A 20843-nucleotide genomic window follows, 5' to 3' on the forward strand; every position below is an offset into this window, starting at 1 on the left:
ATTGAAAAGAAGGCCTCGCCTGTCGGAGCTCGCAGTCACGACTAAACGCTGCATAAACGGTTTAGAATTTATACGTATCGCGACAGCCATATGTTATAACACGTCTCAAACTATTTACGTACCGCACGACGGATTAATACACTCGACAGAGACGATCAAGTACCAACTAGGAACATAAGCGAATCGATGGCACTGAGAAACCTCGGTGTCCTTCCTATTTCAAGGTGAATTGTTAGAGGCCAACCGGGGTCAGGCGTCAGATTAGATTTCCTCGAACAAGTTCACGAGTGGATCGACGGAATGATTATTTAAAAACGACGCGTATTCCCGTATTAACTTTCCATTCCGTGGCGATCCGATCGTGGATTCACTTTCGCGCACAGCGAGGCGGTCATGAGCGTCGTTCTTGTGTGACGACCATAAAATCGAGCCAGTAAACGAAGTTCGCCGATTAGACTACTTTCGAAGAGCATGAAACTATTTTTTAAACGATTTTAAGACTCTTAAATCCGGCGGTGAAAGTGTTTCCTTAGGAAAGTGATATTTCGATCCAAAAAAAAAAGAATAGAGTATAAGACGGTGGTTTTTTAAAAAATGAAAAAATTTAATGATTCCTCGAGCACATACGCCTCGCTGACGTCACTACAACTAGACCGCGGATCTTTATATTTCTTCTTTTAATCATTTTGATAAGTCGAAAATGATAAATTAATGCTTTTACACCCTACAGTTTTCTATTTTATCTATTCGTGTTTCTCATAAATGCATAAAATCCACGATCTAATTATAGCTAGCCAACAAGAACGAGACTTTCTCGATCGTGCGATTCCTAAGAATCCCTTTATTGATCTCTAGGTGAGATTATCTTTCGCAGAACGTTATCGTTATCTCTGGTATCTCAGCGCATCCACTATAGTTCACCGCACGTCTGGACTTTCCGAGTTCTCAAACTTCCGTGACATCCTTGAAAAAAATATCACAACGTTGAGAAATCGCCAGAAGGGAGAATACTGTGAACTCGAGTTCGTTGTACCTTTGTGCTTTGAACTTCTCGTACTGCGCGATCACTAAGTCGTACGAGACTAGAATGAATGATCCGCAGACTGTAGCCAACAGATTCGCGAAAATGCCCCTGTAGAAACCGATCAAGCCGTCGTTTTCCATGATCCTAGCAATCTGATGAGCATACAATGTAAACGAAACGCATAAACAGAGATTTGATGCTTTCACGGTATCCGGCATTAGACAGTTCCGACTGTTAACGCTGTCAAACAAGCCTTGACCTAGCGGAATTATTTTTCCAACGTACTGCGAGCATTGCAGCCGGCTTCAATGGTGTGTCTTCAACACGTCAGTATCACCAAAACTTCGACCCCCTGATGAAGCCAACTGCAACGCGTGCAAAACGTTGGAAAAACAATTCCTCTGGGACACCGCTAACATCCGATAGCCTTAACAGTGAGAACTATGAAATGCGTAAATATTCTTGAATATTATTCTCAATCTCTTCACCAACCAATTTCCGCGACGACACGTAGCCGGCAGGTCCATGTCCACTGTGGAGCATTTTCTGTCTGGATATCGTGTCGAAAGGATAGGAAACAATGGTCGCTGTGGTGCCTGCTAGATGAGCAAAGAACACGGACACCATCACCGGTACAGTTTGAAAATCAGCTTTGTATTGGTTCGAGTACCACTGCTTGCCGACCATGTATGCTCCGAAATAAATGGATCTAGTTTCATCAGGGTTAATTTCATGAACAGTTTATGCTGCTCCCTCGTATCCGCATTAAGGAGGGAGACCCAATGCCTGACCCTTAAAAACGTATTCTGATAGTAGAAACATGGAGATTATTGTATAAAAGAAGATTTTGAACCTTTGAGAAACCTATTAACACCCTCACGGTAGATCAAGTGGTAATAATAAATAGACTGCGGAATTTATGCATTTATGACAAAAATGAATAGCTGCGAGTTGACGCAGTGTAAAGATTGGAAGAATTGAATAGCATCAATATACAGGGTGTCCGAAAATTCGATCCACTCTGTGAAATGGGTAGTTCCCGAGGTCATTTGAAGCGCGATTTTCCTATGCAAGAATGCCGTCTCGGATTTGTTAAAAAGTTATTAACGAACAACACAGACCAGTCAGAGCGACGACGGGGAGAGTCCGGCTCGGCAGCAGAATCCACTGAGCGGAAGGGTTGGTGTTGCGATTGAAAGAAATACTTTCACTTTCACTTTCACTTTCACTTTTTTATCGATAAATTAATCGTAGGTTTATTTCACACCGTGAAATTTTTCTACACTCACGATCACTGTTCACATTTGCCAACACATCATAACGATAACACTATCACTTGCGAATCACTGCGAATTTTCATGCATTTGTAGTAAAAATGAGTAGGTACGCTTTACAACAGTAGAGTGATAAAAATAATTTAAAAACACCAACTTGTTAAAACGATTAAACTAAAAATCCAATATCTATGTGGCTCCTGTTGATTGCAACAGCAGACAACTTTTATTTTGCATAATAATTCGCAATCTAGCGATTAGTTTAAATATGATTATTAAGACACACACGCATTAGGAAACGCGAGCATTGAATTGACAAGCCGTCAGAGATGTTCTCTCCACCGCGATTCGAACAACACTGATTTCACGAAAGATTTTTTTGAAAAGTTTAGGAAAGGGAATTACGCATGTCCAAAATTCACGCCGTAACACGCTTACAAAAACGGAGAGGTGGTCGGGTGAAAAAAAGGGCACGAGGTGGGCCGCTGTAGGACTAAGGAAAACCGAAACATGTGTTGCCATAAATTCTGGCCTTACAGCGGTCCTTCTCTTGCCCTTTTTTTTTTCGTCTGACCGTCCCGCCGTTTTTGTAAGCGTGTTATGGCGTGAATTTTCGACATGCGTAATACCAGACAAACATTGGATTCTTACTTTAATTATTTTAGCAAGTTGAAAATAATAAGTTGGTGTTTTTAAAATATTCGATTGATGTGATTTGTGCTCCAATGCAAGTGACATTGCAATTGGTATTGTGTGTTGGCAAATGTGAACGGTGATCGTGAGTGTGGAAAAATTTCACGGAATCTGTGTGAAATAAACCTACAATTTATCGACAAAAAAGTGAAAGTGAAAATTAGGATCGTTGACTTGACCGGACGTCCCTTAGGTTGTCGTGTGCCTATTATTCACCACAATTTGTTGACCAGACCGTACGTCCCTCAGTTTTCAGCGAGTGCATGTATGGCTGAAAAAGCGTGTTCTAATTATTATAAATCCATTTCTGGTCTTGTTCACTATATTACCGCGGCGCAACACCAACCCTTCCGCTCAGTAGATTCTGCTGCCGAGCCGGACTCTCGCCGCCATCGCGCGCAGTCGCCATGTTGTTCGTTAATAACTCCTTAACGAAGCCTAGGCGGACATTACTGCAGAGGAAAATGTCTCAGGAGTTGATCGAATTTTGGGACACCCTTGTTACTTCCGACCTATTAAAATTATGAACAAAAAGAAAACGTTTATAAGTGGCTTCTACACCTTACAACAAATTCGGGAAAATTCGTTTTTGCGCAAAGGAAAACTTAGCAAAACTTCCTAAAAATTATGTTATTTTTAATAAATTTTTTACTTGAGTCTCTCCCCTTAAAATCTGAATGATCTTAGGATCTCTTTGTTCAGGCGCCAGTTCTCTCCACAACCGGAAGTGGAACCGGCAATACCAAAATGGCGGACAATAACCACCTGTACACGAACATCCCGGTAGCCGAGCAGAGTATTCCCTGATAAAAGCCCCTGTAGCCATCGTTTTTGTAGATTTTCGACGCGCAGTCCTTGAAATTAGAAAACTCCCTCTTCACCTTCATATTGTCACCAATGTCCACCGATATTCGGGTGATGCAGAACGACAACGGATACAGAAGCACGCAGGAAGTGACGCCAACGCTTCCACCAGCCAGAAACGATATCAGATTATGCTTCAAAGCCGTCTTCGGTTCTATTATCTATACAACACTGTTCTATACTTACGACAAAGTCTATTTTCACTAATAAAGATCGACACGATATCTTTAGAGGTTAACCCTCCAGAGACGACGTGCGACTGCTATGTAATTCTATGATGTTGCTAACATTAAATACCATAATTCACTAGACCTTTTAATTATTGTCATAGCCGTGTTGAAATTTCAGAAACTACACGGCAATATGTAAGAGTATATCTTAAGAAATACTCTTTGCCGTTAGTACGGTGTACAGGGTGTCAAAAAATTATATGTCACGGCCACCATAGCGTGATTCTACACCTACGATTTGGTGGAAATTGACATAAAAAACTCCCCGCAAAATTGACCTTGACCTTGAAAATCAAGATCAAAAAAGCAACAATTTTTTTTAATCGTGTTCTACTGGTCATAAGGATCAACTTTGTGAAAGAAACCATGGGCCGCATCTCGACCGTTCTCTTAAAAAATGATGTTGCATTTCTTATAATTTTTGCAGCTTCTCTATTTGTAAATTTTTTACATCCAGCGCCAATATATAAGTAAATAGCGTACTATCATACAGCGGGTACCATCAGTAAGCTATCTCGTTGGGTATGAAATTATCATAATCATGATACTCCTATTTCCCTAACTACAGAATGAAAGAAAGAAGCTGCAAAAATTATAAGAAATGCAACATCGTTTTTTAAGAGAACGGTTGAGAATGCGACCCATGGTTTCTTTCACAAAGTTGATCCTTATGACCAGTAGAACACGATTAAACAAAAAATTTTTGTTTTTTGACCTTGATTGTCAATGTCAATTTTGCGAGGAGTTTTTTATGTCAATTTCCACCAAATCGTAGGTGTAGAATCACGCTATGGTGGCCGTGACATATAATTTTTTGACACCCTGTACAGACGTGTCATCCCCGGTGGGTTAACTATCGTGAAACAAAATTAGAGAATAACGGCATCTTTTCTATGAAAAGTTATGCTTAAAATGTTCGGTAACGTTAGTAGAATGTATATACGTACACGTTGGTAAGCTTTGTAGTACAAATCGAAGAAAGAAAAGTTAATCGCCTGGGCCGGAAAGTACCGACACATATTCAGAGTGTTACCGCGCCACAAAGACAAAAAACCTTGTTCCCGAGGTATTCGAATCGCCGCATCGAAAAACCCAGAATAGGCAGACCTCTGCGAAGGTCCTATCTGAGGGCTGCTAGTCTGAGTCTGTAGAATTAGTTTAATTCTCTCCAACGGCGCGGTTAGCGTTTTGAACATGACCGACAGCATTCCGGAGATAAAGAAGGAAACACCGAAATCGGCCGCCACGTTGATTTGAACGCATTGTCCGTCCAATGCGGGATTGATCGCGAAATCGTCATTGATCGCGCGACTTTTTCTTGGCTGCATTCTTCGCGCGATAATCCCAAAGACATTTTCCGGTTATTTCATACCTCTTCGAACTATACTTCATTTGTAGTATTCGAATTAACAGTCTAGAAAATCGAAACGACTTTTTGGTTAATGCTGCAACACGCGCCCTCTCTCTCTCTCTCTCTCTCTCTCTCTCTCTCTCTCTCTCTCGCCCCCTGACAATTCAAATTTGTGGCTGTCGACAAAGTTATCGATGAATGTCGGTAATGTCGGAGCACATTATATTTATATTTTTTACTGTTTCTACTTGTAAATCTTAGGAAGCAATGTTTGGTTAACAATCCTCGAGTCTTTGAAACGGCGTTTTTATAGTTTCTATTCACAAGTAAATACATATTGATACTTGATATCGAACCCCTAGTTGCATAAGAATTGAGCGATGCGAACGTACGATAAGCGATTCAACGTACAAGCATGTTATGTGGATACATAAGTATATAAGAACAGCAGCGCGACCAAGAGTGATTCAATTTGTCGGGCGTTGATTGGACCTGATTGACAGATAGTCAACGTCAACACCCGCGTCTGTTATGACCGAGAATAGTATAAGGGAAAGGCTCGACGCATATAGACGTCAGAGACGCAGGAACGAGATGACGGAGACTATTAAAAATGCTATACAAACTGTATTACCGTGGACCGAAAGCTCCACCGCTGAAGATCCGCTCCTGTCACCGCCGCAGGAAAACGTCGAGGTAAGGTTATGTTTGCTCGTACCGGACCGCGTCTTCAATTGTACATACTACTATATATGTATATACACAATCCCAGGGACAAAAAGGTAGGACACAACCTATGTACGTTTGTACACGTAGCTGTGAATGTCTGTACGGAAGATTATACGTAGTATCGGTTTCTAAGAAATGTTCTGAAGAAAGACGTAAACATTGCTAACAATATGATACGTTTATTATAGAATGTACCAAAACGATTGGCACGACTAGGAATTGAAAGCTTACAGGATCTTCAGGATGTGGAAAGCAGCTCTTCGGACGACAACGTGGACCCAGAAACAGAAATTCAGAGACAGTCTCAGACCACGTTACTGAGAAAAGCGGTGTACCTACTTTGCTTCCTTCTGTGGGCTGTCTTATACATAATTGCAATTGAAGTTCAATTCGGAGCTATATATTTCATTGCGTCCACGTTTATATTTATTTGTGTGAATACTGGCTCGAGGCCAAGAAAGCCAGGCGAACTCAGCCCGTACTCGGTTTTCAATCCACAATGTAAACCGATCGAGGGAACCCTTGATGCTTCACAGTTTGAGAGAGAAATACGATATGGTATAGGAGGTTACGTATCACAGACGGTGTAATATTAAGACATTCCATAAGTCATGTTCTTTGATGCCTTTAAATGGAAAATTTCCATGTTTATTATGCAAAGTGCAGTAAGAAACGACACCACTTACGGGATGACTTAATACATGTGTTATACCTTCTCGTATACCTGTAAATGTAAGTCCATGCAATTTATAGTAATGTACGAATGAAAACTAAAAACTCCTAAAATGTAAAATTAAGGTAAGCATATGGGGAAGGTGTTAAAAATGATATATCTGTGTGCCACAGATTTTCGTGGTAATCCAAAATTGCCACGGTCACTTATAAAGAAGAATTTTATACCTAGATTCCATTTACTTTTGCACTGTAATTATCTATTTTGTAATAGCTGTACTGCAGCTTCATAACACTTCACCATCTCCTTAAGATATGTTAAGCTTATATTGTAAGAATTGTGATTTAGACTAAGAAACTCTGCCCAACTGGTTTTGGACTGAGACTTTGTATCAGGGCAGAGAAGAGCTCTTTCAAAGTCCATCATCAAATCATTTAATATTCTGGTATCGAGTGTACTGGAACATAAAAAGAGAGAACAAATTCGTCGTGCTTCTGCAGTGTTAATATTTTTAAGAAACTGTAATGACTAAACTAAACTAAACTGTAGTATATAAACTCTTAAGAGTTACGTACTTGGTGTTATCAACTGTGTCGATCCTTCCATTTAAAGTATCGATATTATTTAACAATTTGACCGAAGTTTCCTGTATTTTTTCTAAAATGAAGTATACAATTTTATTGAAGATTCGTCTTAAACCTATGTTCTCTAAATATCCCAATACCTTTGATTTCTAAAAATTCAGTACTATTTATAGGCTTCAATGCTGTGGAGATGGTTTCATTGAAGTAACTTGGATCCCATTTCATGATTAAACACTCGGATAATCTCCATATAGATAGGCTAAGAATTTGTTCTAACATTACTTTACGCGACTTGTCTTCATCACCATCGTTGAACGTTAAATCACTGTTCTATTGTCACACAGAAATAATATAAAAATTATCCACTGCAATAACATCGCTACTTGCTGGTGTTACATACCACAAATGATAATACTGCATGAGGTACGTCTATAGCTAAGCGGGAAATCGTGGAGTTGTAATACATACTATCCACAGTTACAAATTGATTCTTGTACGAGTAGAAATCCCTCACAAATTTGGCGGCGTTTAAGACAACAGATTGCACTACGTCCGACCCCGACACGATCAAGGGACCTCTACCTACAATCAATCGTAATTACTGTGTCGCTCTTGTCGCGTGACGACAACGTTACCAAACCTTGTAGCCCTTGACGGTGAATTACAACGTAAGCGAGAACTCTGTGCTTTGTGGAACTGAATAGAGTCTCGGGACATGGGTCCGCAGGCCCAAAGAATAGGCAAAAGATAATCGATCTGCGTGGTTTCCAGCCATGTTGCCACTGAACATCATTAAAAATTTTCGCCAGTTTCAAAGCAACGCCTACACCTTGGTCGCTCGCAGACAGAACCACATACCTGTCTGAACATCGAACGCGAAATGAGACATTATCCTTCAGGCGATTAACTACCAAAGTGTAGAGACAGTCAATCACCAGGTTCTCTGGACCCCCGAACGGAGGCTACGACGTACGATTGATACTCGACGACTCTGTCAACGAGCGAGAAATTCGATAGGATCTGATTAGCCCGGCGCACACGGTCCTGCGCCAAACCGAACGATTTCCAGCTCCTGTTTTCAAAATCAAAACAATTGAACGGAATTCCTGATGCTCGAATCAGAGTCGGACCATTACCAACTCTGATCCCATGTAAACGCCTGAAAAATGGATATATTTTCATGAATTTGGTTTCGAGGCGATGGTACGTACACTTCGAAATCGGCATCGAGGGGTGCCTTTTCCAGCCGGTCGAGCATGAAACGCTGAAGATTCTCGTTACTGTTCAGACCGTTTCCTGCTAACTCGATGCGTTTCTTTTCGGCGCGAAATTCGAGGGCTCTCTGCATGGAGAAACGGCCGAGCAGAAAGCCGCACAAAAGACACAGAAAGCCGACGGAGAAGAGGAACGAGAAGCACATACGTTTCGTCACGAACTCGCTGGACTCGTTGAGTCCGCGAGCCATTTGAAAGCTGAGGACCCGCTGCATGATCGACACAGTAACTTCAAATCGACTCAGTTGACCATTTCGTTCCGAGTCGCCAATTCTCGACGGTCCTTGAAAAAGTAGAAATTACGTGGACCGTCAACTATGATCGAACAGATGGATCCGGGAGCACTAACCGGTTTCGAAACACTGGGTTCAATTGATTATTAGCACGGTACAGAGATTCTGGCACGGTGTCACGAACGACACGTGGAGTCTTATTGTCGTGCACTAGGACGGAATACTTTCGGCAAACACCCGACTTCTCGGACGAAAACTCCCATGACTGTTCCTCGAGTTGTCTTCGGTCAGCTACTTGCTCGACAACTGCGTGGGACCAGACTGATATATTAGTCGGTCTCGTTTCCGTCGGCCGTCCTCCACCCTGCCAATGCTCAGCGTATCGGACATGTTAATGGAGAAGCAAAATCAAAAATTCGATTTTTCGTCCGAATAGTTTTCCTGCAGACGGCCCTTCGAACGGCATCCCAAAAATGTCCTCGGTCTCGTACGCCGAAGATTATTTTCAACCTCCAATCATGAACTAATATACGTACATATCTGTAATAGCAACCATTGTACAGGCTGTCAAAAAATTATATGTCACGGCCACCATTAGCGTGATTCTACACCTACGATTTGGTGGAAATTGACATAAAAAACTCCCCGCAAAGTTGACCTTGACAATCAAGATAAAAAAACAAAAATTTTGTTTTGTTTAATCGTGTTCTACTGGTCATAACGATCAACTTCGTGAAAGAAACCATGGGTCGCATCTCAACCGTTCTCTTAAAAAATGATGTTGCATTTCTTACAATTTTTGCAACTTCTTTCTTTCATTCTGTAGTTAGGGAAATAGGAGTATCATGATTATGATAATTTCATACCCAACGAGATAGCTTACTGATGGTACCCGCTGTATGATAGTACGCTATTTACTTATATATTGGCGCTGAATGTAAAAAATTTACAAATAGAGAAGCTGCAAAAATGATAAGAAATGCAACATCATTTTTTACGAGAACGGTTGAGATGCGACCCATGGTTTCTTTCACAAAGTTGATCCTTATGACCAGTAGAACACGATCAAAAAAAATTTTTGTTTTTTTTACCTTGATTTTCAAGGTCAAGGTCAATTTGCGGGGAGTTTTTTTATGTCAATTTCCACCAAATCGTAGGTGTAGAATCACGCTATGGTGGCCGTGACATATAATTTTTTGACACCCTGTACATTGATTTTGAAGCAACACAAATTATTTTATTTTCTATTGATGCGTATTTAGAGCGTCAGACGAAATTGTGTATAGTTACGGCAACCATATGTTCTTTATTTAAGAGGACAGTCCTCTTTATTTCACCGATCTGTCCCTTCTTTTCGAAAATAGCCATTTTGGTCCTTTAGATTAATTTTTTCTCTAGAAAAATTCCAATTGTTGTATGAACTGCCTCAGAAAGTTAATTAATTCTGGATCAACTGGAACTAAAACCGTCTGATAAAGTTGATACATTGCAGTGGTTGGTGCAGGTGGTTGCAAGTCGCGTCATCTCGTTAGCATCTGCAAGGTAATTCGATAAGAGAATAAAAGCTGACTGTCGCATAAACGATATTTTAAATCGTAACGGCTGCGTCAACTTCAAGCAACTTATTTTGGTCAATAATACGGTGACGATGTTTCGCTTATAAATAGTTTTCGATGTGTTACGTGCACGTGCAAGGTTGTCTCGGCTACAGATGTGCTGTTTCGATCTCGAAATACGCGAAAACCACTTATCCAGACCCGACATACTCGTGTTTCTCGTCGAAGAAGAAAACCTAAGAAGAAAAAGCATTCGAATAGAAGCCTGCATTCACAGACTGTCGCGTGTCATTTTACATGTATGTAGTTTTTAATGTTTCATCGTAGAGTCGCGTTGTATAAAATCATGGCAACCTGATCCGTTTCAAATGTGAATATTTCTATTGTACGGGAACAGAAATTCTATATAGGCTATTCGCAGACTCTTTATTATTAGAGCGAATAGTGGAAACAAACGGTCGCGAAGCAACGAAATGAATTACCGATACAGCTCTCGGAACAGAACAAAGCTCATGGATGAAGCAAAAATAAATTTCTAAATGAACGGTTTCCTCCTCCGAACGTCTGTTTACGGTGCTCGTGGCGCGCCATAAAAATACATTCCGAAATATCTTTATTTTTTCCTTTAGACATATTATATAGTTCATCGTAGTATTATTTTTCTAATGCGATCCTGTGCATACATAAATTCAAAAAAAAAATGATCACAAAAGGATTGCAATATTTTTATTACAGCCAGACTTTTTTTCTCAAAAATTAAGGATCCCTCTACCGGAGGGCTTATACAAATCGCTCGTGAAAAATTGTCCTTCATCGATAAATAGCACATACAAGATCGGAAGCAGCGACACGCAGTTCTTCCTGGACGTTCACAGTTCAACAAAGGTACATATTTAGGTGATTAATTATTGTTTGCTTTAATTCTACGAGTATTAATGTTCCGCAAACTAATCGTGATCTTATCGTATCGTTTACAGATTAATTTAGATCGCATAACCATCGCGACGATGAATCCAATAGTTTCGTGTCCTTACGATGGAACGCATCGAGTTAAACAAAGCAAATTGCCGTATCATCTTACACGTTGCAAGCGGAACAACAATTCGTCAACATTTAATTCAAAAGTATCCTGCCCCTTCAATGCGTTCCATGTTATTGAGGAAGAAACTTTTAAGGTATTGAAAATTATTGATTTAGGCTAGTTTGATCGGACCGACCGTTTCTTGTATGAAAATATAATATTATTTTGTCTGGATGTATTAGTTCTTAGATAGAAATACGGGATTTTCCATATTGTGGAAAATTTGAATTTCCAAATGCTGTTTCTCACTGTAATTAGCGTAAACCAACCAGCAGTTGACAACATACCAACGAATTTTTTAAGAATTACAGTTTTATAAGAATGTCAAGGAAAATGTTTCACATTGCAATTTCAGCAGTTGTTTTGTTGTTATAAATAAATATATAGTCTTGCATTGTTCAATGACAGGGATAAGTTCTGAAATGTACATCGTTTTCTACTATTTTCTACTTTCTAAATTAATTTACCGAAAAATAAAATACAAACAGGAGGTCTCTAGACCTACTTAGGTTCAGGATCATCAATATCATTAAATTTTATGCTTAACTTTTATACTTGTCATTCACTGGCTGGTTTACACGATATAGAATACATTGAAGTGAAAATGCTAGATGTGAAAATTAAGAAAAATAAAAATTTTAGAGTCATGTTGACGATTGCAGAAGTAATGGAAATGTAAAAAGTTTTTTACATAATTTAGAACCGCAGAGAAATGTGGGCATAGTACCTCTAGAAGCAACGAGGGACTTAAAAGTGGGCATAATGAAAGATTGGGAGGAGGTTTGGAAGATGCTTTAATATTTCATTGTATCAAATATGTAGGTCAATAATATGTGTATCAGTAATATTGTTTAATATTTAGGAAGATGTAGAAACGTACGATCCTTGGAAAAGTACTGAGACAAAGGATATAATACGTTGCATATCAGGAGGTTCTAAAGCGCAAAAAAGAGCATTCAAATTAGCTGAACGAAAAAGACTAGAGTCTATTCGTAAGAAAAATAAATTCCAACTACAACAGAGAGTTTCCTCTGTTAAGAATCCCTTGAAAGAGTATACGAATATTTCACAACTGGTTAGAAATCTCCAAAGGATGTCTCTGGAGAACTTTGATACTTTATTGGAAAGTATTGATATGAGTAGTTTACGCATTAGTAAAATTAACAATTTCCAACAATATAAATACATCTCGCATCTCGCAGAAGGGGTAAGTGATGTCATTTTACGCTTGAAAAAAAAAAAAATTCAAAGTAATAATACAACCCATTTGACAGATGTTGACACAGAAGCTCAAGGAATTGGTGTTGTACTGTATGAAGAAAGAAGCATGTTAAGAAGAGCAGAAGAAACAAAAACCAGATGGTATTATGACATATATTGTTACTATATATACTGATATATATGTCTAGAACAGTGCCTTACCATTTTATGTATTGCCATATTATTTCGATATTAGTTTTATATATCGTATTTAAATATGATTTTCATTGTTGACGATATTCAATAATAAGTGTTCTATTAACAATGACAATTTTTTTGTATGCTTAACTTTTCGACTGGAAAAATAAGACAAAATCATTCTTTGTAACTATGAATTATTGTAATATTTAAATTACAATAATTTGGTATGAGACTTGCTCAATATGTTTTTATTCAAACTATGTACATCTGTTACATATTCTGTCGTTCAAAAAACTCAAGGTAAATATCACATTTTTTGGGTAGAACAAGGTCTAGGTTGTATAAAGCAACAACACTGATACTACGCAATTCCAGTAATTTTCGATGTATAATTATTTCGAACAATATTCATTATACAAAAATTGTATAACAAATAAAATGCATTTATCCCACTGTACACTTTATTTCATATACAGGGTGTTCAAGAAAATCCGTCTAACCCTATTCAAATAGAGAGGGGGGACTTTTGTGGAAATTCTGGAAATGAATACTTTTCATAATTTTTAGATTTACTAGAAAACCTCTTCCCTCTATTTTAATAACGGCGGACGGGAGATCTAGGACTCCCTATATTGTACAAAAAAAAAAGAGGAAATCCGATTCTATAATTTACAAAGTGAGTCTTTTAGCTTGACAGTTTAAAATTACATTATTGCCTGCATGAAAAAGCGTTTCATACAAAAGTTGCATAAAGTCGAGAGGATCATTTGATGCAATATAATTTGCTTTTCATTATTCTTCATTTTTGACAAGATATGATTATCCCCAGTTTCCTAAATTGGTTACCCACTTTGTAACTTTTGTTTCGAAACATTTATTCACGCAGCCAATAATCTACACTACCATCTCGCCGTTGTCGCCAATTACCACGATTTGAAATAATATCGTTTCAGTTGAATAATCCCGCGTAACGTTCAACGACCCGCGCTTCAATTATTTCCTAAGAGTTCCTCGAGTAGCCAAGAGGACGCCTCTTTGTGATGCTGCTTTATATGGTTCCTCAGGTATCGTTTCTGTCCGAATTTCATGCCGCACTTGCAGTCGAACGGTTTCTCCTCGTTGTGTATCGCACGGTGTCTGACGACCTCGCCTTTAACGGAGAACGTTTTCCCGCATATCTCGCAGGCGAATGCTTTGATCCCCGTGTGCGTTGTCTCGTGATGCGTCAACCTCTGTTTGCTCCTGAAGTGTTTGCCGCAGTAGGAGCATTTATGCGGCTTATAGTCGGTGTGCACGCGATTGTGAATGTAGATGGAGTTCAGGGTACGGAACATTTTCGGACAGTGTTCGCAGGCGTACGGTCGTTCACCGGTGTGGATCCTTCGATGATCGTCCTTGGCCCCTTTGTTGGCGAACGCGCGGCCGCAGATGTCGCAAGCGTACTTCTTCAGGCCCTCGTGAACGTCCCTGACGTGTCTTGCCAGGTCTTGCTCGATCCGATACGACTTTCCGCATTGGTCGCATCTGCAAGGTCGTTTGTCGGAGTGCACGCGTATGTGTCGCAGAAAGCCCCGTTTCGTGAATATCGCTTTGCCGCATGTATGGCACTTGTAGGTGACGCGGTCGTTGATCATCATCTTCGCGCTGTTCACCAGCTCGGTCTCGTCCGGGTTCTGGATCCGGTTCGCATCGGAATGTCTGTTTATGTGCTTCTTCAGCTCGGACTTCTTCGCGAAGCTCCTGTCGCACAGGTTACAGGTGAAGCAGGCCTCGACGGGTTCAAGGTCGCGCGAGATCTCGATTTTCAATGGATCCCTCGGCTCCGACGGTTCGTCTTCGGTTAGGACGTTAGGCGATTCCTCGCAGTCGCCGTGCATCAACATGTGCTCGTTGAAGTCTTTGTCCTGACCGTGGTACATCAGCTTGCAATACTGGCAGTAATGCACCTCGGTCTGGTGCACGGTGTTCATGTGCTCTACGAAGTATTTCAAGTTGACGAAGACGACGTCGCACTGCGTGCACTGGACATACTCTACCTCCTCGGCGTTTGTTTCGTTATCGACGGTCGGTAACCGTGTACGGTCTTCGGGCTGGTTCTTCCACCTGCAAAACAAACATAGTCCGACATCATTCCAGCGAAACCGATGGGGGCCGATGGTAGTTCCTCGCGTGGCTCTTCAGGTAACGCTCCTGGCCGAATCTCGCGTCGCATACGGGACAAACGTACGGCTTCCCGCGACCCTCGTGGACCCGTTTATGACGGCTCAGGCAGCTGTTGCTTAAGAACCGTTCGTCGCAGACCTCGCAGCCGTACGGCCTTTGGTCGATCCGACCGTGGCGGCCTTGAACGTGCTTATCTAATTCCTGCTTTCGCGGAAAGCAACGGTCGCACGAGGGGCATCGGTGTCGGGGCAGTTTCGAATGGAACAGTCTGTGAACGTGCAGAGATGCCTTCTGTTTGAACGATTTCCCGCAGGTCTCGCAAACGTGCGGTCTTTCCCCGGTGTGGGTGCGTCTGTGCTCGTCTCGCGATACTTTCGAGGCCAGGCAACGGCCGCATATGTCGCAGGCGAATCGCTTGATTCCATCGTGGACGTCGCGCGTGTGTCTGTTCAAACCGGACGCCGAGCAGAAGCTTTTCTCGCAGACCTGACACGCGTACGGTCTCTTCCCGGTATGAGTATTTCGATGGGTCATCAAGTTGTACGCCGTGGACAACATTTTCCCACAATCGTCGCATCTGTAACAGGTCACCCCGTTGTTCTTCCTAATTTTCGAGCGTTCCAGCTCCTCGCACTCCTCCACCATGCGTCTCTTTCGACCCGATCGAGCAGTCTTTTTTGGTTGACCGGTGCGACCCACCGAATCAGCGTTCGAAACCGCTCGCGGTCGATCTCTACACCTGAAAATAAATTGTCCCTGTTACTCGACGGCAGAGTTGGGCATTAATCGATTCAAATTTCCAATTTCAGCGATTATTCGATCTTTCAATTCTAATAATAAAACAATATAGATACTTGTCAACACGTTAGGCGTATATTACAATAGCAAAATACGCTCGTTTGGACTAGAATATCCCATAATCATTGAACCAGTTGACGATTGATACATCTACTTACTAGAGCAGAGAAACTTCAAGTTGAAAACCTGGCTTTTTTCCAAATTAAAGGGTATAGCCAGATAAGGTGGTCAAATCATCCCATCCAGCTATGCCCTTTCTCAACAACTGTGCTTAGCGCATCAAAATGTACAAGACTCGTCTACTGGTCATCGGAACATGCCAACTCGGCGCGTTGTTCAGTGCGATAAAATGCTTCAATTGCAGCAAATATTGCCCAACTCTGCCCGACGGTCCCGGCGAATCAGCTCGAGCCGTGATTGATCTTCTTATGATTAACCAAGTATCGTTTCTGTCGGAACGAGAGGTCGCACTCGTTGCACTGCCACGGTTTCTCGTCGAAGTGTATCAGCCGGTGTCGCTTCAGCTCGTACTTGATGCGGAAACGTCGGCCGCAAATGTCGCACGCGTGCGGTTTCTCGCCGGTGTGTTTCGTTATGTGAACCGCGAGCGGTGGCCTCGTGCGGAAGCTTTGACCGCAGTAGTTGCACTTGAACGGAAACACGTCGGTGTGCGTTCGATTGTGCACGAACAGCGAGGCCTTCTGTTTGAACGATTTTCCGCAGACGTTGCAGACGTACGGCCGTTCACCGGTATGTATGCGTCTGTGGTCCTCCGCGTTGCGTTTCGTGGTGAACATCCGGCCGCAGATGTCGCAGGGGAAGTTCTTTATTCCGGCGTGGGTGTCCTTGAGGTGTCTTGCCAGGCCCTGGTTCACGCGGAACTGTTTGCCGCACAGGTGGCACGTGTAGGACCGTTCGCCAGTGTGTATTCGCACGTGCCAGAAGAACGTGTACGGCGAGTACAGATTTTTCCCGCATTGGTCGCAATGGTAGTACACTCTGCCGTCGACCTCCATCCTGGCACGGGTCACCAGCTCTCTGTCAGCGCATCTCAGTTTCCGATTTTTCTCGCTGACGAATTCCGAATGCGACTCCTTCAAGTGCACCTCCAGCAGCTTCTTCTTCTTGGAGACGTAGTCGCAGTACATGCACGGGTGCGTCTCGTGACGCTTCCTCTTGCACTTCTTGTACAGTGTCCAGTTTTCCCTTTCGTCGTTGATCTCGGCCTCAGTCTCGGTCTCGTTCTTGTCCGAGTCCTTTGATATACTTTCGCGACCTTCAATACTGTCCACGCTGTTTGAACATTTGGCCGCGTGTCGGGCCAGGTGACACCGTCTTTTAAAGCTTCTCTGACATGTCGCGCACCTCTGAGGACCGTTGTCCCGCGGACGTTCTACGTCTTTGGAAGGAAGCATGGGTGTCGCATCAGGCATGTCCGAGCTATCGGAATCGCCGGACGAGTCCGTGCTCTCCTCTTCTTTGCAAGTTCGCCTCGTCGCGAGTCCAGCCTCGACGAGTTTCTGCGGAGCTGTACATTTGTTATTGGTCTGAATAATATTATTCGAGCGCGTCGCTGTCATATGCCACGAGCAGTATGCCGCGAGGGATTTCTTCCGAGGTAGACCAAACCTGGAAAAATAATACATGTACCAGATTTGATTGTTTCGACGGCTCGACGCGATTGTGGTCTATATCTGTGTAGGATGATATTTTAAGACGAATTTTGTATTTTTTTTTTTTTGTTTAGCATGCTCGCAGTGTTTCAACGTGTCTGCTTTTAACGTGATTGTTCAGATATCGTTTCTGTCGGAAAGTGAGGCCGCATTTCACGCAAACGAACGGCTTGTTTTCGGAGTGGATCAGCTTGTGCCTAACGAGTTCTGATTTCACCCGGAACCGTTTCGAACAGACGTCGCAACCGTAGTTCTTCTCGCCGGTGTGAGTGGTCACGTGGGTCAGCATCTCCTGCCTGCGACGGAACTTTTTGTTGCAATAGGAACACGGATGCGGAAATTCGTTCGTGTGCAGTTTACTGTGAATGTAAAGGGAGGCCTTCGACTTGAAGGTTTTTCCGCAGGAGTCGCAGATGTACGGTCTTTCTCCTGTGTGCGTTCTGCGATGATCATCCCTGGTGGCCTTCGAGGCGAACGATTTCCCGCAGATGTCGCAGGTGAAGTTTTTCAGTTTCGCGTGCACGTCCTTCAGGTGCCTGGACAGGCCACCCGAGTCGCGAAATTGTTTTCCGCATACGTGGCAAGTGAACGGTCTCTCGTCCCTATGGATCCTCATGTGCCTCAGATACGAATCCTTCAGTTTAAAGCATTTGCTGCACTCGACGCATTGATACGACTCCTGAACCTCGACGGTGGCTCTCTGTTTCGCATGCTCGCAAGCTCCTCCGGTGTTTCGAACGTCGCATAGCTTGCACCACTTTCCCCTAATCCTTTTCTCGGCGTTCCTCTCATTCTGAGCGCCGATCAGTTTGCCCTCGTCTTCCGAACTCAGTTTCTCTAAACCGTTCGTGTCGTACAGCCGGGATACAGCCTCTTCCTTCGTGTCGGCATCGTTATTTTGCAGTTGCTCAGTGATCGCAGACTGATCGAGCGGCGAGTTCACGACGCTGATCCACACCGAATCGCAATCCCCGCTGTCCGCAGGCTTTCTTTCTCGCAGTTGGTATTTTATTCTGTTTGTCTTCCGAAATACATTCTGCATGTCTAAGAACACCTTAAATGGTGTCCGCATACTACTGGACCTGCAAAACAGTCAGAACTTGACTCCAGACTTTGCATCTGTTGTGTGGTGTGACAACAGTGCAGAACATTGTTCTCGTTTCAACCCATCATACAGAGTTCCGCTTTTTTTTTTTTGTTATTTTTGTCTTTGTCTTGTTCCATATTTTGCATTTCGAACAGGTATAATCGTCCATATTTCGAATATGGACAATCAATGTGTAAAGTGTTTGGCTCTCGAAAGCGGTGCTTCTATTGTGTTACGATTAGCCGCGGAAACAGTTTGTACGTCTATCGGTTTTTCGATCGATTCACGTAGGACGTACGGCATATTTTCTGCACGTTCGGTTGCTCGTATTTTAGGTTCCAATGTATATTATCAGTTTTCTGTGTTTTCGTTAAATAAAAAGAGTTATTACCTGTTAATATCATTATCAGCCACTTCCCCACAATCTTCGTCCTTTACAGTTTCCTGCTCTTGATGCTACAATCAAAAGCATTATTACGCTATTGCGGCAAATGGTGTTCTTCATTGAAATAACGGCACAATTCCGCACGAAACGTTAGGTTATTGCATGTGAAATGTCCGATTTTTAACAGTAACGTTAAACAAACATAATCATTCTAATTCTACGTATTGCGTCTTTGCGTCAAATTGGATGTCTGAATAAAAATTGGTAGTATGACCTTAACCCATCATTATAACATCTGTGGTATTCTAAAATCGAACATTTCATACCCAACGATCTACTAATATCAACATGAAATATTGTTATTCCACCTACCAAAGATTCTGCTATGTTAGACATAGTAGTGTCTACCGATACTTCTAGGCCTTCCGAGCACTGTAAAATTATTGGAAACATAGAAGACAAATTATTTCTATTAGAAATATTTTAAACAGCAAGATTTCTTTCCGTGCGTATACCTGCTTCTCCTGCAGAGTTTCTTGCATCTCTAACAACCGCCTTTCTGCCGTTAAACATCCTTCTAAAAGTTCGTGCCATGCTAACAAGGTAGCAGCACAGTGATAACACAACTGCAATGGAAGCACATCTGTTTCAGATATCTATAACAGAACATAAACAGATTAGAAACAATGCTTTACATTATAATTTGGTCTAAAGCTATAAGAGGTTAGAGAGACACACACATGTATAGGTAAATATTTGTGTATTTTACTACACAGGTCGTGCTGCAAACCTTCTCCTTCGAATATCGGAATCAAATGATCATTGGTGTTGGCACAGACTCTGCACAAATTCAACCATGATACTCGTTCCTCGTTCTCAGTTATAGCCGACTCTTCATTGCACACTTCTATTACATTCTGTTGTGCGTCTTCCACATCGGTCACAACAAAAAATCCGTCTTCCTCACTTTCCAACTCCGCACGCACATTCTCTGTGACCATGTTCTTCATAGTTTGCATTAAAATTGAATCCTCTCCGCATGATTCTAGCATGACAGTGCTTTCAGATTCCATTGTTTCTGCAAAGTGTATTGTAATTGTTGTTGTTAAAGTTCGATTAGAAAATACTCGACGAGTTCGTTAAGTAGTTGTAGAATCGGACTCACCGAAAAAAATGATACCAGATACCGAAACAAATCTTTTCTTGGTACAGATACAAACGAAATAAATTCGACACTTGCGTGCGTACACCTGTCGGAACACTTCAATTACATTGCTTTCTTGTCAGCACCTCATTTCCGTCCGAACGTTGCAGAACACATTGGTTCACTTTGAATTTCGATCATTCGATATGGTACTTCTTCGAGACACGAATCGCCATTTTCGCGCCTGTTTTCTCACGAATCATTCCGACCCAGAGCAAATTGACTCCCGAACTTTTGCGGTGCTCGACAGTTGTCATAAATATTTACAAATGTTAAGCCGTATCGATATCATTTTCGCGTTGTCTATCTCTGTTATATAACGAAACAAACAGGGAACGAGGTATCGTTGTGTGTGCACAACGAACGTTCTTCATTTATGTTTAAACGAATTTCGGTTAAATGTTATACTTTATAATCTCTTAAAGTCTCTTGAGGCTTACGAATCATCGGTGACGCCAATGTCTGCTACTCGAAGAGAATGAAACTACATAGATCTGCCTTCGCGATTGCAACGACACGTGCTGAAATTACAATAAAGTCCCTAGAGTATCCTCTCTGGTCTACTA

At 41.9% G+C, this 20843-nt stretch overlaps 5 protein-coding genes across 11 annotated transcripts; 2 read left to right on the top strand and 3 right to left on the bottom strand.

Moving 5' to 3' along the window:
* Window positions 1–614: 614 nt before the first annotated feature.
* Window positions 615–5559, bottom strand: LOC143361294 (ADP/ATP translocase 4). Its single transcript, XM_076800570.1, has 5 exons — window positions 5033–5559; window positions 3757–4016; window positions 1517–1733; window positions 1034–1176; window positions 615–963 (listed from the first exon to the last, which is right to left on the bottom strand). The coding sequence occupies exons 1-5, from the start codon at window positions 5411–5413 to the stop codon at window positions 918–920; spliced, it is 1047 nt and encodes a 348-aa protein (XP_076656685.1). The 5' UTR covers window positions 5414–5559; the 3' UTR covers window positions 615–917.
* Window positions 5560–5758: 199 nt separating this feature from the next.
* Window positions 5759–6759, top strand: Saysd1 (SAYSVFN motif domain containing 1). 2 transcript variants are annotated; one of them, XM_076800572.1, is made up of 2 exons: window positions 5759–6132; window positions 6399–6759. In XM_076800572.1, exons 1-2 carry the CDS (start codon window positions 5968–5970, stop codon window positions 6753–6755), a joined length of 522 nt encoding a protein of 173 aa, XP_076656687.1. In that variant the 5' UTR covers window positions 5759–5967; the 3' UTR covers window positions 6756–6759. The 2 variants fall into 2 exon arrangements, with proteins under 2 accessions (XP_076656687.1, XP_076656686.1); XM_076800571.1 differs by having other exon boundaries at window positions 5767–6132; window positions 6354–6759.
* Window positions 6760–7087: 328 nt separating this feature from the next.
* On the bottom strand, window positions 7088–9386 carry LOC143361293 (uncharacterized). Of its 2 annotated transcripts, XM_076800569.1 has the most exons (8): window positions 9046–9386; window positions 8634–8979; window positions 8358–8494; window positions 8063–8284; window positions 7823–8004; window positions 7563–7752; window positions 7414–7495; window positions 7088–7295 (listed from the first exon to the last, which is right to left on the bottom strand). In XM_076800569.1, the coding sequence occupies exons 2-8, from the start codon at window positions 8909–8911 to the stop codon at window positions 7094–7096; spliced, it is 1293 nt and encodes a 430-aa protein (XP_076656684.1). In that variant the 5' UTR covers window positions 8912–8979; window positions 9046–9386; the 3' UTR covers window positions 7088–7093. The 2 variants fall into 2 exon arrangements, with proteins under 2 accessions (XP_076656684.1, XP_076656683.1); XM_076800568.1 differs by having other exon boundaries at window positions 8634–9385.
* Window positions 9387–10497: 1111 nt separating this feature from the next.
* LOC143361828 (uncharacterized) lies at window positions 10498–13421 on the top strand. The gene is made up of 6 exons (XM_076801521.1): window positions 10498–10784; window positions 11221–11370; window positions 11463–11660; window positions 12209–12346; window positions 12429–12773; window positions 12841–13421. Exons 1-6 carry the CDS (start codon window positions 10641–10643, stop codon window positions 12898–12900), a joined length of 1035 nt encoding a protein of 344 aa, XP_076657636.1. The 5' UTR covers window positions 10498–10640; the 3' UTR covers window positions 12901–13421.
* Window positions 13422–13468: 47 nt separating this feature from the next.
* On the bottom strand, window positions 13469–20784 carry LOC143361826 (uncharacterized). Of its 5 annotated transcripts, XR_013083532.1 has the most exons (7): window positions 20239–20782; window positions 19814–20151; window positions 19589–19729; window positions 19446–19505; window positions 19080–19144; window positions 16224–17557; window positions 15731–15869 (listed from the first exon to the last, which is right to left on the bottom strand). XR_013083532.1 is itself a non-coding variant. In XM_076801518.1 (6 exons), exons 2-6 carry the CDS (start codon window positions 20144–20146, stop codon window positions 13957–13959), a joined length of 1713 nt encoding a protein of 570 aa, XP_076657633.1. In that variant the 5' UTR covers window positions 20147–20151; window positions 20239–20774; the 3' UTR covers window positions 13469–13956. The 5 variants fall into 5 exon arrangements, 4 of the variants coding, with proteins under 4 accessions (XP_076657633.1, XP_076657635.1, XP_076657632.1 ...); XM_076801518.1 differs by lacking the exons at window positions 15731–15869; window positions 16224–17557 and adding an exon at window positions 13469–15070 and having other exon boundaries at window positions 20239–20774; XM_076801520.1 differs by lacking the exon at window positions 16224–17557 and having other exon boundaries at window positions 14938–15869; window positions 20239–20777.
* Between the last annotated feature and the right edge of the window lie 59 nt (window positions 20785–20843).

This window comes from Halictus rubicundus, chromosome 15 (genome assembly GCF_050948215.1).
Source record: "Halictus rubicundus isolate RS-2024b chromosome 15, iyHalRubi1_principal, whole genome shotgun sequence".
NCBI classification, from domain to species: domain Eukaryota; kingdom Metazoa; phylum Arthropoda; class Insecta; order Hymenoptera; family Halictidae; genus Halictus; species Halictus rubicundus.

Bases quoted from the DNA above. Each gene is read 5' to 3' on its own strand.
- LOC143361294 (XM_076800570.1), bottom strand. From the start codon at position 5,413: ATGCAGCCAAGAAAAAGTCGCGCGATCAATGACGATTTCGCGATCAAT. The intron at 1,734-3,756 runs GTGGTTATTGTC...TGATGAAACTAG, and splicing joins ACCGGGATGTTCGTGTACAG to ATCCATTTATTTCGGAGCAT. The intron at 1,177-1,516 runs GTTGGTGAAGAG...TATGCTCATCAG, and splicing joins ACGTGTCGTCGCGGAAATTG to ATTGCTAGGATCATGGAAAA.
- Saysd1 (XM_076800571.1), top strand. From the start codon at position 5,968: ATGACCGAGAATAGTATAAGGGAAAGGCTCGACGCATATAGACGTCAG. The intron at 6,133-6,353 runs GTAAGGTTATGT...CGTTTATTATAG, and splicing joins CGCCGCAGGAAAACGTCGAG to AATGTACCAAAACGATTGGC.
- LOC143361293 (XM_076800569.1), bottom strand. From the start codon at position 8,911: ATGCAGCGGGTCCTCAGCTTTCAAATGGCTCGCGGACTCAACGAGTCC. The intron at 8,285-8,357 runs GTGATTGACTGT...TTCGATGTTCAG, and splicing joins TCGGGGGTCCAGAGAACCTG to ACAGGTATGTGGTTCTGTCT. The intron at 7,496-7,562 runs GTATTGGGATAT...ACTTCATTTTAG, and splicing joins TGAATTTTTAGAAATCAAAG to AAAAAATACAGGAAACTTCG.
- LOC143361828 (XM_076801521.1), top strand. From the start codon at position 10,641: ATGTGCTGTTTCGATCTCGAAATACGCGAAAACCACTTATCCAGACCC. The intron at 10,785-11,220 runs GTATGTAGTTTT...TTTTTATTACAG, and splicing joins TGTCGCGTGTCATTTTACAT to CCAGACTTTTTTTCTCAAAA. The intron at 11,661-12,208 runs GTATTGAAAATT...TAAAAATTTTAG, and splicing joins TTGAGGAAGAAACTTTTAAG to AGTCATGTTGACGATTGCAG.
- LOC143361826 (XM_076801517.1), bottom strand. From the start codon at position 20,146: ATGGAATCTGAAAGCACTGTCATGCTAGAATCATGCGGAGAGGATTCA. The intron at 19,145-19,445 runs GTAGGTGGAATA...TTTTGATTGTAG, and splicing joins CTAACATAGCAGAATCTTTG to CATCAAGAGCAGGAAACTGT. The intron at 17,558-19,079 runs GTAATAACTCTT...TTATTTTTCCAG, and splicing joins GCTGATAATGATATTAACAG to GTTTGGTCTACCTCGGAAGA.